The following is a 14679-nucleotide window of genomic DNA, read 5'->3' as shown; positions in this document are numbered from 1 at the left end:
AACCTCTTTGAACTGAGGAGGTGAACACTGATCACAGGCCTGAGTCCACATCTCTGTTCCAGATGTCTGACCTGAAGGTGGCTGTGCAGAGGAAGGACCTGAGTGTGACCCAGAAGCCCGAGAGAGGAGAGAAAGGAGACAGAGGAGAGACGGGAGTCAGAGGACCGTCTGGTGCCGACGTGAGTAATTTATCTATCTACTGTTTGTTAACATCATTCATTCAATTCAACCAACTACAAACAATGTTAACTGGATATACATACAAAAGTCTCTGGTTTCTGCAAATGAGGCCGTCGGTGAGAAGATCAGCTGTTTCTAAGTAGCGTAACTCTTTACCTTCGAGAGGCAGCGGTCGGGTCGGTCCACAGGACAAAACCATTTATGCCACACCTGACAAGGCTTTAACCCTATGTCGCCATTTCTATCAAATTTGATACATGAAAACACATGAGTTTTTCAGCCCTCTACATCCTCACTGTGATTTTTTTTCCTAAAAAACCTAATGTATACAGTCAGATACATGCAATGATCAGACAAACCACCAGGGTGCAGTTAGTTATTTCTGCACCAGCTGCCTTCACTTGGGACATCCAATATGGCCGCCGTCAGTCAGGGACCCAAATGTGTTTTCTCATGGATATTATTGGCAATTTTGAAAAAGATAACGTAAGAAAAACTTTTTACTGAAACTTCAATAGGAATAGTTACTGCATTGATGCAAAGTAAAACTACTTAATATTTCATAACTTATTTTATAGTAGAACTGTGTTGAAAATGTGTGCATCAAAATAGATACAGCTGGTATGTAAGGTCATTTTCTATGCAAATCTCCAATTCAAAAAAAAACAAAACATTCTTGACTTATTTTTTGTCAGAAGGTCCAATAAAGGGTCCAATTTCACAATTTTAGAATTTTCTGACAATTATTTCATGGTTCAGGCTTTACAGGGATAAATAAGCATTGAGTTGTTGCTAGGCTAGCCAGTAAAAACCAAGCTCAATTTTATTGCTATATTTTCATCTTGGCTGATACTGGGACAGGATTTGCAAAGAGAAACCGACCGCTTTTGTCCACAGGGGTCGACAACAGCAACACAAAATGAAAGTTCTTTGCAGTTGCTTTAAAAACTGTTTTTTCTTTTCCTGTCCTATTGGATGTCAGGGAACCCGTGGGTTTCCAGGAGACAGGGGAGCAAAGGGGGAGCAGGGAGAGCGAGGACCAGCCGGAGCGACGGGGCCTCCGGGAAGAGCCATCGGAGAGCGAGGACCGGAGGGACCTGCAGGACCGGCAGGAGAGTCGGGAAAACCAGGAATCCCTGGAGTCCCGGGCCGAGCAGGAGAACTGGGAGAGGTCGGAAGACCGGGAGATAAGGTGAAGAGATGGAGGACAGGACAAGAGAACAAACAGCAAACTGGAGAATGTGTGACTTTATATGGAAGAGGAAGTATGTCAACGGACGATGATGAGGGATAAATTGAGTATAGTATTTATTGTTATAACTAACTTAGTATATGGTATATATTTATTTATGGGGATATTTTTTATATGTATATTTATATTTATAAGGATATGTATGTAGTATATTTTTATTTTTGTAATTATGTATTTATATAGATATTTATGAAGTGTATATATGGTATATACTATATGTAGGTGTATTATGTAGTTATAAGGATATCTGTGTAGTTACAAACTGAAGAATTGTTAAAAAGGGGTGGGAAATTAAAAAAGTTTTTTACTTCTTCCCACTCCTTTTTTGAACAATGTGCGGTGTTTTGTTATGTCTTGGCTCTATTTTTATTTTTTTACTTTTTTATTTCTTTTGTATGTACAAATAGTTACATATTTTTTTTATACATGTTCGAAAATGAAAATTTATTCATTCATTCATTCATTCAACATGATCTGGTCTGTGTGTCTCAGGGCGAGAGGGGAGACAAAGGAGACAAAGGAGAAGCTGTAAGTGATGACGGTGGATTCATGTGGTCGATGTTTCATGTCTGATTCACGTCAAGTCGTCGCTGCAGCTGAGAATCTCTGTGTTTCTCTGTGTGTTTCAGGGGAGAGTGGGTCTGACGGGTCCGGCCGGGCCGCAGGGTCAGAAGGTCAGCTGCTCCTCATCCTCCTTACTGCTGAAGGCAAACCACATGTCACATGGAGAATGGAGGTAAAAGACGTGTGTGTGTGTGTGTGTGTGTGTGTTAGGGAGCGTCTGCTGACTCCGTCCTGGCCGGAGCGCCGGGGGTCCGAGGTCCTCCAGGTCTGGCCGGGCCGAAGGGAGAACCGGGAGCAGCCGGACCTCTTGGACCCAAAGGAGAACGTGTAAGATAAACGGATAGACAGAACTTCATTCATCCTGAAGGAAAGTCTTCTGCCAGTTTGCTCCAAAAGGAAAAAAAATAAAATACAAAGAGGAAATAAATGATAAAATTTATCAAAAGGAACGGACTAAACATAATTTAAATACAGTGCTTCACAATTTGAATACAATACAATACTAAAAAATACGGGTAATTTATTTTTTGGTTTGTTTTTCGGGGTAATTATTTCTGTTTTTCTGACTAATTTATTTTCAGTTTTTCGTGGTAATATATATATATATATTTTCACCTTTATTTTGAAATCAGTCCTTATGTTACTTACTTACTTACAGGTGGGAGCTTCTCACAGGATTTTGAAATCTCGAAGCTAAGTCAGAAAAAAATTACCTCGAAAAACAGGAGGGAAAAAAATTACCATGAAAAACAAAATATTTTGTCAGAAAAACAGAATTATTCAAAAAAAACAAACCAAAAAATATATATTTTTTTTTTCAAGTGAATGCAATACGCTTCTGTAAAAAAAGAAAAAAGGCCTAAAAGATAATGAAAAATATATTTATACCTACTACAGATCAAACATGATAACCTATTCATATCACACATGTCATGTCATAAACCATGTCACATGTCACACAGGGCTTTGGGGGGTCTCGAGGAGATAAAGGAGACAGAGGGGAGTCTGGAGAAAAAGGACGTGATGGCTCGTCGGTGAGATGCCTCCCTCTATATTAGAATAGTTTAATAATCAGCAGGAATAAACACATTTACAGATCTTTAATGTTTAACTCAGGCTCTCTTATGTCATAATAACATGTGGTTTGTCATTTCAGGGATCACCGGGAGAACCAGGAAAGCCTGGTCTGGATGGGAAGCCGGTAAATAACAAAGTTCCTCTTTACTGATGAAAATGTGTTTTCAGAATGTAAATGGAGCTGAACATCTTGTGAACATGTGTAATGACTGTTTCTTTCAGTGTGTTTTAATGAATGCAGCCTTTTACAGTTAATGATGTGTAGTAAATAATATAGTATTCTGTTGATTCATCTACTGTGTGGTGCCGTTTAAGAATAAGACTATTAAAGGGATAGTTCAACATTTTCTCAAGTTGGCCCATTGCCAGAACCCCTACAGTCATAGCAGTAGGTTCGTTACCTTTAATTGTCGGTGCAAGCTATTTTTAGAACGGCGGAGCAGAGCCGTGAGCTGCTCAGAGCTACGCTACGGAGGCTCATGGGATTTCTTGGTTTCCCTCATCAAACTCATCAAATACACAATCCAACAACTCCACAACGCTCTGGTGGACAAGTTGTGAGCTGCACATTCACCACGCTATGAGATAATAACACAACGTTACCACACAGAGTTGTTTTAGAGGGAAATACAGAGACTGTTGATGAAAAACTGTCCCTGAAGGCAACGTGCATCAGTGGTTTTGCATGAATTTCCCTCTAAAACAACTCTGTGTGGTAACGTTGTGTTATTATCTCATAGCGTGGTGAATGTGCAGCTCACAACTTGTTGGATTGTGTATTTGATGAGTTTGATGAGGGAAACCAAGAAATCCCATAATGAGCCTCCGTAGCGTAGCTCTGAGCAGCTCACGGCTCTGCTCCGCCGTTCTAAAAATAGCTTGCACCGACAATTAAAGGTAACGAACCTACTGCTATGACTATAGGGATTATGGCAATGGGCCAATTTGACAAAATGTTGAACTATCCCTTTAATGTTCATACAGAAATAACCTTTTGTACTTTTAAAAAAGTGAAAGCAGCAGGACTTGTTCTGATCCACGGACATGTTCAGGTTTCATCTTCTCTGTTACATTCACACACACACACACACACACACACTGATGTGAACTGTGTGTGAAGCAGCAGAGCTCAGATCAGATCAGATCGTTGGACTCGTCCTCACCTTGTTGTTTCCTCTCCTCCATGTCGGAGCAGGGCCCCACGGGGCCCGCCGGTCCTCGAGGTCAACCAGTGAGTAGCCAGCGTCGCGGCGCCGAGGCCTTTTCTTATAGAGACATTTCCCTGATATTAAAATGTGGCATTGTAATAACAATTTTTGGCATTGAAAATAAAATTTGGCATTGTAATAAAAGTTGTATTGACACTGAAACAAGTATTGGCATTGAAAAATGTTGGAACACAGGCATAAAAATACAATATTTTATTTGGATTCTTAAAAAATATATTATCATGTATCATGTTTTTCAGTGTGTGTTTTTTAACACTGTATTTCCCCCCCAGTCTCACTGGTTTTCAGCTCAAACTTTTAACAATACTTGTTTCAGTGTCAATACAACTTTTATTACAATGCCAAATGTTTTTATTACAATGCCAAGTTCTGTTTTCAATGCCAACTTTTAATGTCAGGGAAATGGCTCCATATCTTCTCAGGCTTCTCCTGCAGAGTGACGCCTCTGGGTTTGGCTGCGAGCACGAAGCCGATGGAGCTGCCTCCCCCCTCTTCCCCCCCGCCCGGGCTGAGGCTTCATAGATCTGTAGACTGATGCAGCAGCTAACACCGCTCTGTCTAACTTCCTCTCTCTCTATCTGTCCTTCTCTTCTATCTTCTCCTCCTCTGCTGTCCGGACTCTCCTCCTCTCAGGGCCTGCCTGGCTTCCCAGGAGTTCTGGGCCGACCGGTAGGTTCTGCTGCTCGCTGCTCGCTTCCTAAGCTTCCTAAGCTTCAGCTTCGGATGGAGGAGGGTTGGGAAAACCGCTCCGTTTGGTACCAGATGCACCTGTTTTATCTTAGACTGTAGGACTCTTGTCATCACAGTGTTCACATTCCTCATCAACCAGGAAAAAGTCACCAGTAAAGAAACGTTCCTGAGGGACCCGGGGTCTGGGAGAAGATTAATACCTCTATCAGTTTAATAAGGACCTCCTGTCACCAAAGTGTTAATCATGCATCTTGGAAAACCTGGAAAATAGTTGACCAATTTTCCACAAATGGAAAACACATGAAACTGAGAAAAAAAAGTCAAATGTCCTGGAAAATTGTTTCAGCTACCAGAGCGCAGTTTGACTTTTTCAGACCCCACTAAGGATTTATTTTCTAAAGAAAACTGTCGAATTTGAGTTGATGAGTGTTTTCTGCTGAGTGACAGATAGAGGAGCAGCTCAGAGCTGCAGTGGCCCTGGTTTAAACACAAAAACTACATGTTTTTGTCTTGTTCTATTATAAATTTGTCATATTTTTTAAGCATGTCAGAGACTTACAGATTTCATAGATAAATTAAAGAGCCACAGACTGAACAACTTTAAATCAGACTTTTGGGGCAGATAGAGGAAGAAACATAGAAACAATCATGTTCAATCATGTGTAGGTGGGTGAGGGGGTGAGGGGGGGGTGACTGTGTTGCATGCTGCTGTGCCTGCTGTCTGTTGTCTGCTTCTCTCTTTGACCTGCACTGACTTTCAGTTTGTCATGTGTGCATCTGTGTGTGTCGTCATGTTTTTGTATGTATTTATTTGTATTTGTGTCATATCGACGTCATGACTGAGGTCATGCCAGTCAGTCTCTGTGTGTGACCTCTGGTCCATGTCGTCAAATGTTTGAACTCTTTCTAGTTGTAAATTTTCTAAACATCTCTATAAGATAAAATAATTTCTATAAAGGAACATTTTCACATTTAAAAACGTGTCCTGTGAGCTGTGTAGTGAAGTTAAAGTTGATATGTTTTGCTCTGACAGGGAAACCCAGGAGAGCCGGGCATCCGGGGGCCGACTGTAGGTATCACACAGGATGACGCTCGTTAACACACTCACAGACCATAATTATCAATAAACTACAGCAATTAACATGTTGAGTCATTTGTTAATCAGGGTCCCATGGGTCCTAACGGAGCTCCAGGTCCAGCAGGTGTGAAGGTGAGTTCACCTGAACGTCTCAGAGGGGGGGCGACCTGTCTGCAGGTCTGAACTGGTCTGAACTGGTCTGGTTGTTTATAATTAAATCATTTGTTTTTCACAGGGAAACCAGGGAGAAGCAGGTGTTGGTGTCCAGGTAGCTGCAGCTGTATTCACATGTTAACACTTATTATCATCAATCCAGACAAATCAGCAGTGTGTGACTGTGTGTGTGTGTGTGTGTGTGTGTGTGTGTGTGTGTGTGTGTGTGTGTCTCTGCAGGGAGCTCCTGGTGCACAGGGGAGCACCGGTCTACCAGGACCACCAGGTCCTCCAGGAGCTGTAGTGAGTGTTTCCATCAGTCACATCTTCTCTCTCAGTAGCTCTGATTACATGGAGACAAACACTCAGAATAAAGGGCTAATCGGATCAAAAATGCGTCATGTAAACATCGTCATGTCCCGCCCCTTCCACATCTGAACCGTTTCACCTTTAACGATAACAAGAACTTCAGAAGGTTCAGATTCAACTACCATGAGCAGAGCTGTAGCAGAGTGTGCGTTTGTGTTTTATATATAAGACAAAAAAAAGAATCAGTCCTCCAGTGTTACATTTAGCTGCAAAATTGAGTGGAAGTCTGCATAACATACACAAGGAGCTAATAAAAAACATTAACTGATATATTATTAATGGGTTGTTACTGGTTAAAGGTTAAACAGTTAATCATGTTCATCTCTAGCAGGGAAAAATCATGGATGGGAAAAATTGATCCACTTCTGCGTTTGTTGGTTTGTTTACATAGATATACTATATACTGACTAGATGCCACGTTCCTAGGCAGCTCTATTGAGTGGAATGCGTCAACGCGGCGGCCATCTTGGTCAGGGGGAAGCCATGTCTACTTACTGCACTAGTCAACAGAGGCAGACGTCTATCAACCATTAAAATCACCATAACTCACCGAATATTCAACCGATTTTCAAGAATGTGAATGTTTACACACCTCACGATCGGATTATTTGATTTTACACCCATAAACAGTGGATTCAGATTTCAATTTTTTAATCTGATTAAGAAGTTTTGCCCATGTGAACAAAGCTACTGAAGTATAAACCTCAGAGTGTGTATGTCACTATGGTAACCACGGTGTGTGTTTGTCTCTGCAGGGTCCTCAGGGTCCTCCTGGACTGCCGGGCCAGGTGGTGAGTATGCAGTGTAGGATTACTCCTGAACTAAGTACTGAAGTACTTCCTGTAGGATTACTCCTGAACTAAGTACTGAAGTACTTCCTGTAGGATTACTCCTGAACTAAGTACTGAAGTACTTCCTGTAGGATTACTCCTGAACTAATGGTGCGTTCCAGGCAACCCGTAACTCGTATTTTTCCGACCTGTTCCTATGGTTACCCGTTAGAACGTACAGTCAAACTCGTAACTTCCCACCTGTGAACTCGTACTAGATCAATCTACTCCCCGTTCCCAGTTCGTAACTCGTAACTTGCCTGGAACGCTACAAACTCGTAACTGGTGACTTGAAGTCGTGACTTACGGGTTAAAAAGCCTGCCTGGAACGCACCATAAGTACTGAAGTACTGAAGTACTTCCTGTCCCTCAGGGTGAATCAGGTAAACCTGGAGTTCCTGGAAGAGATGGAGTACCTGGAAAAGAAGGAATACACGGATTACCAGGAAAACAGGTGTGTTTGTTTGCGGATGCTGTTAATGTTGTGTAGTGAGTCTCAGTGTCATGATGTGATGTGTTCCTATGTTGTGTAGTGAGTCTCAGTGTCATGATGTGATGTGTTCCTCAGGGTATTGTTGGATCTGCAGGCCAACCAGGCCTGAAGGGGGAGCAGGGAGACAGTGGTCCTCCAGGAAAGGTGAGAACCTGCTGAATCTGTGGAGGAGCCTCAGGTGAAGAGGACTCCATATGTTTGTGTTTGATTTATTCCAAGACAGAGAATGACTTCCTGTCTGAAGGAGTGAAAACAAGTGTGGAGGGAAAGTAGGAGACAGCAAACTGAAGTGTAGGTGGGAGGAGGCGCTTTGATACAGTGGTTCTCAACGTGGGGTCCAGGGACCCCAAGGGGTCCTTGATAGGGTTCAAGGGAGAGCGTTCTGGGTTCGCCTATACTGTATTGATATAGAAAATCAATAAACGGGACAGGAGACGAGATAGCGTGTCTAGCAACTCTGCTTCACTTTATTCCTCCAGACCAAGAGACACACCTACACAACACTAGGGCTGTCAATCTTCCCCCCAAATCAGGTTCGAATTGCTAATCCCCTCTCATGTTAAATATTCGAATAGGCCTAATATTCGAATTTTTCCTGATCCACCACTAATATATGTCAGATATAAATACATGAAAGGAGGCTCCGACATGCTTGAGCCTAAACTGCTGAATAATAACACGTCCTGTTATTTTCAGCCTTCTATGAATATATTTCAGCCTACAAGTCAGGGTCCTGAAATGTGTTTCTCTTAATAAACATTATACACATCTCGGGGTTTGCAGGTATCACATACATCACACACACACACACACACACACCTGCTGCTGTGTTATCTCTCCCTCCTCTGCCTCCGGGCTGGGCTGCCTGGCTGTTTGGGCTCCCTGTCTGCATGGACCTATGGGCTTAGATTTGAGTTCTCAACGGGCCAGAGCGGCTCAACCAACCCGACTGGACGCGCCAGTTCGAGCCCGGTTCAGCCTAAGAATGTAGAAATGACACGGTCAGGTCGGGGCCGTCAGGTTGTGCCTCGCGCTTCTTCTTCTTCTTTTTTTTCTTTTTTTTCTCCACGGCGTCGTTGCCGATGGTTCTGTGTGTGACCGGAGCTCTGGAGGGGAGACTGGCTGGGCGCTGTGCAGCCCAGTAGGACACTCCTGTGTGGGTGAGAGGGGCAGGGAGACCGGCCTGAGAGTGCAGCAGAACTCAGACGTATCAGGACCACGTTCCAGAGGTTGCAGCGGCACGATTCACCCAATTAATCGTTTTTTAGAACCATTATTTAATCAGCACCATTTAAGATACTCCGGCACGGGTGGCGGGCGCTCTGACAGGGGGGCTGCAGCCCCGGCAGCACCCCCCTTCCCGCGCTACTGCTGGTGTTTGCTTCAAAATGTTGTCCAATGGGGGTCCGTGGTCTAATTTGTGTCAATCTAGGGGTCCTTGATGTAAAATAAGTTTGAGAACCACTGCTTTAACACACACAGAGGAAAAAAAGGTGAAAAACTGAAGATGTTAGAGGAAAAACAAAACTCTGAGCAGTTACAATTCATGTAACTCTAAACAGCACTGATCCTCTGACAACGTATTTAGACACTACAACTAAACATCTGTCCTCTACTGATCCATGAGCCTTCAGCCTTCAGACTCACCAAAGCCTCTTTATTCAACTGTGGATAAACATCCTCATCCTTACCAACAACTCTGTTTAAAAAAACAAAGTTGGTAAATAAAAGCCTCCTGTCTGGTGCTCAGTGTTGAGCTGCTCTGTGTATGAGCCTCAGGTTCAGCACCTTGGACAGAGACACAGTGACACTATCAGTGAGTTCACCTGTTTGATAAAGAACCAGGTAACACACATGTCCACCTACATACACCTACACACCACACACACAGAGATCACATTGATATAATATTGTTCTCTTGACTCTAATAAATTAAATATTTAAAGCTTTTTAAAATCCACCTGAGAGTATTTTTATTTTGGACCTCCATGTTTCCTCGGTTTTTCACTCCTGATCCTCTGGTTCTGGTTCAGCTCTGGATGTTTTGCATTTGCTGTTTGTGATGAAGCCTCTTTCTTTATCTGTGAGAGCTGGAAAATCTGACATCTGGACTGATGTGATGTCTGAATTCAAACCTTTAAAATACATATTAACATTTTTAATGATGAAGAAGCCATGTGATGCTGTTCTTCTGTTTTTCTGCACCTGAACAGGCAACGACCGGATCACCTGGACCCAAAGGAGACAAGGTGAGTCACTGCCAATGACATCAACATCATGGATTAAAATAAAAAAAACTACTTTTTTCCATTGTAAGTGTTACATTGACAGAATAAAGTACTGAATATAGGTTTATGCCCAGTATATTGAGCTCAGTGCAGTATAAAGACTGAGCAGAAGCTGACAGGACTGTCCTGGCTCTGATTGGTGCAGGGTCTTCCTGGCCAGACGCTGCCAGGTGTGACTGGAGAGCGAGGTCTACCTGGAGAAAAGGTGAGTCTCAGTCTCAGTGTGTGAAGTGTGTGTTCACAGCGGAGTCATTGAAACCTGTGTGTTCACCGCTGTGGTTCAGGGGAGCAGAGGAGACAAAGGAGGATTTGGAGCCAAAGGAGAACGAGTGAGTATGATGAAGAAGCAGCTCGACACGATGGAACACAATGGAAACGTCACATGTTCACAACCTGTCACCTGTTGTTGTCTCTCTAGGGAGCAGTGGGAGAGGCAGGAGATCCTGGAGAAGATGTGAGTTACCTTCTGTTGTTCAGTGTTGAGGTGTTTGGTCAGAGACGTCTGTAGTTTCTGTAGTTGGACACACACACATCACAAAGACATGTTGCTGGGGTATACAGTATTACCAGATCCCCCCTGGGGGAAGTACAACAAAACAAGAAAACCACAGTCCTGTACCCTAGTGAGGGTTATTATTTACCTTTATGTAATCCCAGAACTTGTCCCAAGGGGTCACCCCGTCCCCCCCTGTCATCACTTAATCTACCAAGCATACATTACACATAGGATGCAGTTTCAGTCATTGCACTGACCCATTCTTTCACTTGTGGAATTTCTGATGCTTTCCAATGCCTTAAAATGACTCGACAAGCTGTTGTTGTGCCTACCGAGATTACAGAAAAGTTACATTTAGTAATATTGGGTAACTGAGATTTATCCCCCAGTAAACAGAGTTCCGGGTTTGAGGAGACTTCTGCTCCGAGCCAGTTACTCAAAATATTTAGAATCTGAGTCCAGAAAGGTCTGATTAACACACATTCCCACATACAATGCAGAAGACTTGTTTAAAAAGTTTTTTGAGGAATTTGACCACTTTTTGTTTTTGAGAAATTTTACAACTTTTTTTATAGTAAATGTTTTAACTTTTTTTTTTTTTTTTTTTTTATAGAAATCTTACCACTTTTTCTATAACTTTTTTTTTTCCTAGAAATGTTTAAACGTTTTTGGAGAAATTGTACCACAGAAATTTCTCTACAATAATTCCAAAAATTCACGTCATTGGCCCTAATTTGAATGTACATTGACTAAAAAAGTCTCAGAAATTATATTTATTATTTATCCCAGCTCTATATATTCTCTTTTACACCTCATTTTTTAAGACTCCAGTGTTTCCCCGTAAGTGATCACCGTCAAATATAGTTTAGTACAGTTTGGTACGGTCCCTGCTTTTAAATATTCCATGTTAACTTTACTTAAGTGGTGATGAAGTGAAGGAGCCCGTCATTAGTCTGGAGAGACCAAATCAGACCAGGTCAGACAGTAGTAAACCAGTTCATCCTCTCTTCTCACCTTGGTTATTTGTTTTTCACGCAGGGTGCACAGGGTTCTCCGGGACCAAAAGGAGATAAGGTGAGCTTTAACTGAGTGTTTTAATTGGTCTATTTGAAATGAAACGGCTCATGACACTGATGAGGAAACGTGTGTTACAGGGGGAGAAGGGCATCGGGATGGCCGGGCCTCCGGGTCGGGTCGGTCCTCTGGGTCTGAAGGTGAGTTACACTGAGCTGCAGCAGACGAACAGTTTGTTTGTTTTATTTGGTTTGTTCTTTAGTCGTTGTTTTTTGTTTGTTTGTTTCTTAATTTTTAAATTGTACTCTTTATTGTTATTCATATATTTCGATCATTATTCTTTTTGTGTAATTTCCTTGTAAATTTTCATTTATTTCTATCATCTAAATATTATTGATTGCTCATTTGTATATTTTGTTTTCTTTAGTATGATATTATATTTTATTGTTATTAACTATAGGTGGAGGCACCTGATAAGCTCCTTGAGTTTTCACCTCTTCCTGCACTTTAAATTGTTAAATTGTTACTTTTACTTGTGTAATTATTGACTGTGCAAACAAATAAAATCTAAAAAATCTAAGAGGAGGAGGAGGAGGATTCATTCAGTTAAGGCGGGCTTACACTGTACGATTTTGCCACGATTTTGTCGTCCCAGACGAGTCGTAGCATCATTTGCATAAACGTAGAGGGGTCGCGGGGTCGTGAGCATAATCGGGACGTATGGTTAGTGAGGCTCTGCGTCACGTCCCGACGTCCTAAAGACGAGTCGCCCATCGACCTCCCGACAAATTTCTGACATGCCATAAAATTTGTCATTGTGACGGACAGTGTATGGGGTCCTACGTCACGATTCTGCACATACGACAAGTTTTTGCCATGACAGATTGTTTTAGCACAGAGCACAGAGCCTTTATGAACCTGAATATTATGCTGAACCTCGTCAGATGGAGTTAAAACGGGCAGACAGAGAGAGGAGGGACAGAGTGACAAGCTGAAGTTAGACCACAGCTGCAGCTGTGACAGACAGGGTGACCGGGTGATGATCAGTAATGCAGCGCAGTCCGTGATGGAAGATCAGCCCCACAAATGTACACACAGCATCGCAGGGTAATCGTGGTGGGGAGCAATCGTAGAACGACGTGCAATTAGTGGGGGTCTGAGACTGATCTGAGACGTAGGACTGAAGAGGGACGCTCGTGCAGTTTGAGATGTGAACAGACGAATAGTCGTGCAGTGTAAGCCCGCCTTTAGTGTGGTTTACCAGACAGGACACTGACCACAGTCTGACTGCTCCTTTATTTCAGGGGGACCCGGGTCTTCCTGGTTCAGCTGGTCCAACTGGACTTCAGGGGAAGCCTGGTGAAGCCGGGCTGACCGGTCCGAGAGGAGAACCAGGACCTGCAGGACCTCCGGGACCTCATGGGGAGAGGGTCAGTGGAGCTGCTGTCGGTCTCTTCACCACCGGCCTCGATGCCCCGTTCAGATTTGTTGCCTTTATCCGATTATTAACATTTTTACTCCTTCTTAGCTTGTGCAAAACGACCACCATGCATAGAGGCGGTTGGCTACCAAAGCAGAGGAGGAAGTCAACTGTCAACAATACAGCTGTTGATGCTTTATCGATGACGTACGACTCGTATTGACGGGGAATATCTGATCTGTCTGTTTAGACTGCAGACGCATGGCGGAAATCTGATTTGTATCTGATTTATTTCCACATCTACAGTAACTGAAGCCTGAATCCTTTAGTAGTAGCAGTAGTAGTTTATTCGATCTTTAACACAAAATTATTTACAATTGAGCATCAGTCACAGTCAGTCAACCTTCCATAAAACCATCATTCGTTCAACTAGTTCATAAATAGATAGAAAAGGTGCAGGCTGAAGCTATCCAGCTTATAGATGCCTACTACCCTTTAATTCAATTTTCCATTAAATCCATTAGAGCTCGCCATGATTTCAGAGTCATAGAAAGAAATAATTATCCAATAATTAACAAGTGTAGCCAAAAAAATAAAATATCAATCAACACCCAATTATTCAAACCTGTTTATAGCTTTCTATCATACTATGTTTTAATCTATTTTTAAATTGTGATATGTTTTTGCATTGTTTGAGATTTGAGATTTACTCCCGCCACAGAAATATACATGCTTTTTAATGTAGTATTTATTCTTGGTTGTTTTAAGTGAAGTTTCCCTCTTAGCTCATATCTCCGCTCTCTTTCAACCCTTGAACCATGTAGTGTAAAGACGGCCTTAATCTGTGTGATGTGAATCTGAACCAGTGAGTTTCAATGTTTCATTTTCAGGGTCTCCAAGGGTTTGGAGGCCGCCCAGGGAACGTCGGACCTCCTGGTCCTGCTGGTCCTTCTGGAGAAGCAGTGAGTTTTAGTCATGGTTTCATTTACTAAGCTTGGACCAGGAGTTTTTGATCCTGTTGGACTTAATGAATAGTTGTTTCAGGTCGTCAAAGAAACAGCAGAATGAGACTTGACAGACAAATGCACTAATTGTATTTCAACACAGAAGGAAACATTAAACATGAACTGTGACATTCACACATGTTCTTGGCTCTTACTCAGTGGGAACTACAGCAGATGACTGTTCAAAAGATGTTGGTACCACTTTACTTGAATAGGTATTCATAAGATTGACATAACAGCTGTCATAAACATCAATGAATACTTATGACAGCTGTGGTTAAGTGTCATTCGGTAAGTTGTGTCACTTTTGATGCAAAGTTGACATTGTTTGAGATGTTTTTGTTCTGACAACTTGACATAAAGACAATTTAAACTGTCATAGCAGACCTAATTACCAAACTTTAAAAATTATGTCAAGTTCTCATAACAAGGACATCTCAAACAATGTCAACTTTGCATCAAAAGTGACATAACTTACCGAATGACACTTAACAACAGCTGTCATAAGTATTCATTGATGTTTATGACAGCTGTTATGTCAA

General features: G+C 42.2%; 1 protein-coding gene across 1 annotated transcript in view; it reads left to right on the top strand.

Annotated features, from left to right (window-relative positions):
* Positions 1–14679, top strand: part of LOC146986885 (uncharacterized) — a 28493-nt gene that overhangs the window by 3977 nt on the left and 9837 nt on the right. The window contains exons 6-24 of the mRNA XM_085777887.1: positions 63–179; positions 1163–1372; positions 1925–1960; positions 2062–2106; positions 2207–2323; positions 2959–3030; positions 3153–3197; positions 4936–4971; positions 6026–6061; positions 6158–6202; positions 6306–6338; positions 6464–6526; positions 7348–7383; positions 7796–7876; positions 7991–8059; positions 10129–10164; positions 11854–11913; positions 13018–13143; positions 14024–14095. Coding sequence (XP_085634013.1) covers positions 63–179; positions 1163–1372; positions 1925–1960; positions 2062–2106; positions 2207–2323; positions 2959–3030; positions 3153–3197; positions 4936–4971; positions 6026–6061; positions 6158–6202; positions 6306–6338; positions 6464–6526; positions 7348–7383; positions 7796–7876; positions 7991–8059; positions 10129–10164; positions 11854–11913; positions 13018–13143; positions 14024–14095 — 1335 coding nt within the window. The remainder of the gene's footprint in view (positions 1–62; positions 180–1162; positions 1373–1924; positions 1961–2061; positions 2107–2206; positions 2324–2958; positions 3031–3152; positions 3198–4935; positions 4972–6025; positions 6062–6157; positions 6203–6305; positions 6339–6463; positions 6527–7347; positions 7384–7795; positions 7877–7990; positions 8060–10128; positions 10165–11853; positions 11914–13017; positions 13144–14023; positions 14096–14679) is intronic.

This window comes from Trachurus japonicus, chromosome 5, assembly GCF_045865225.1.
Source record: "Trachurus japonicus isolate A0001 chromosome 5, Traja_1.0".
Taxonomy (NCBI): Eukaryota; Metazoa; Chordata; class Actinopteri; order Carangiformes; family Carangidae; genus Trachurus; species Trachurus japonicus.
The sequence above is the reverse complement of the archived record's forward strand: the minus strand, read 5'-3'. Positions and strand labels throughout refer to the sequence as shown.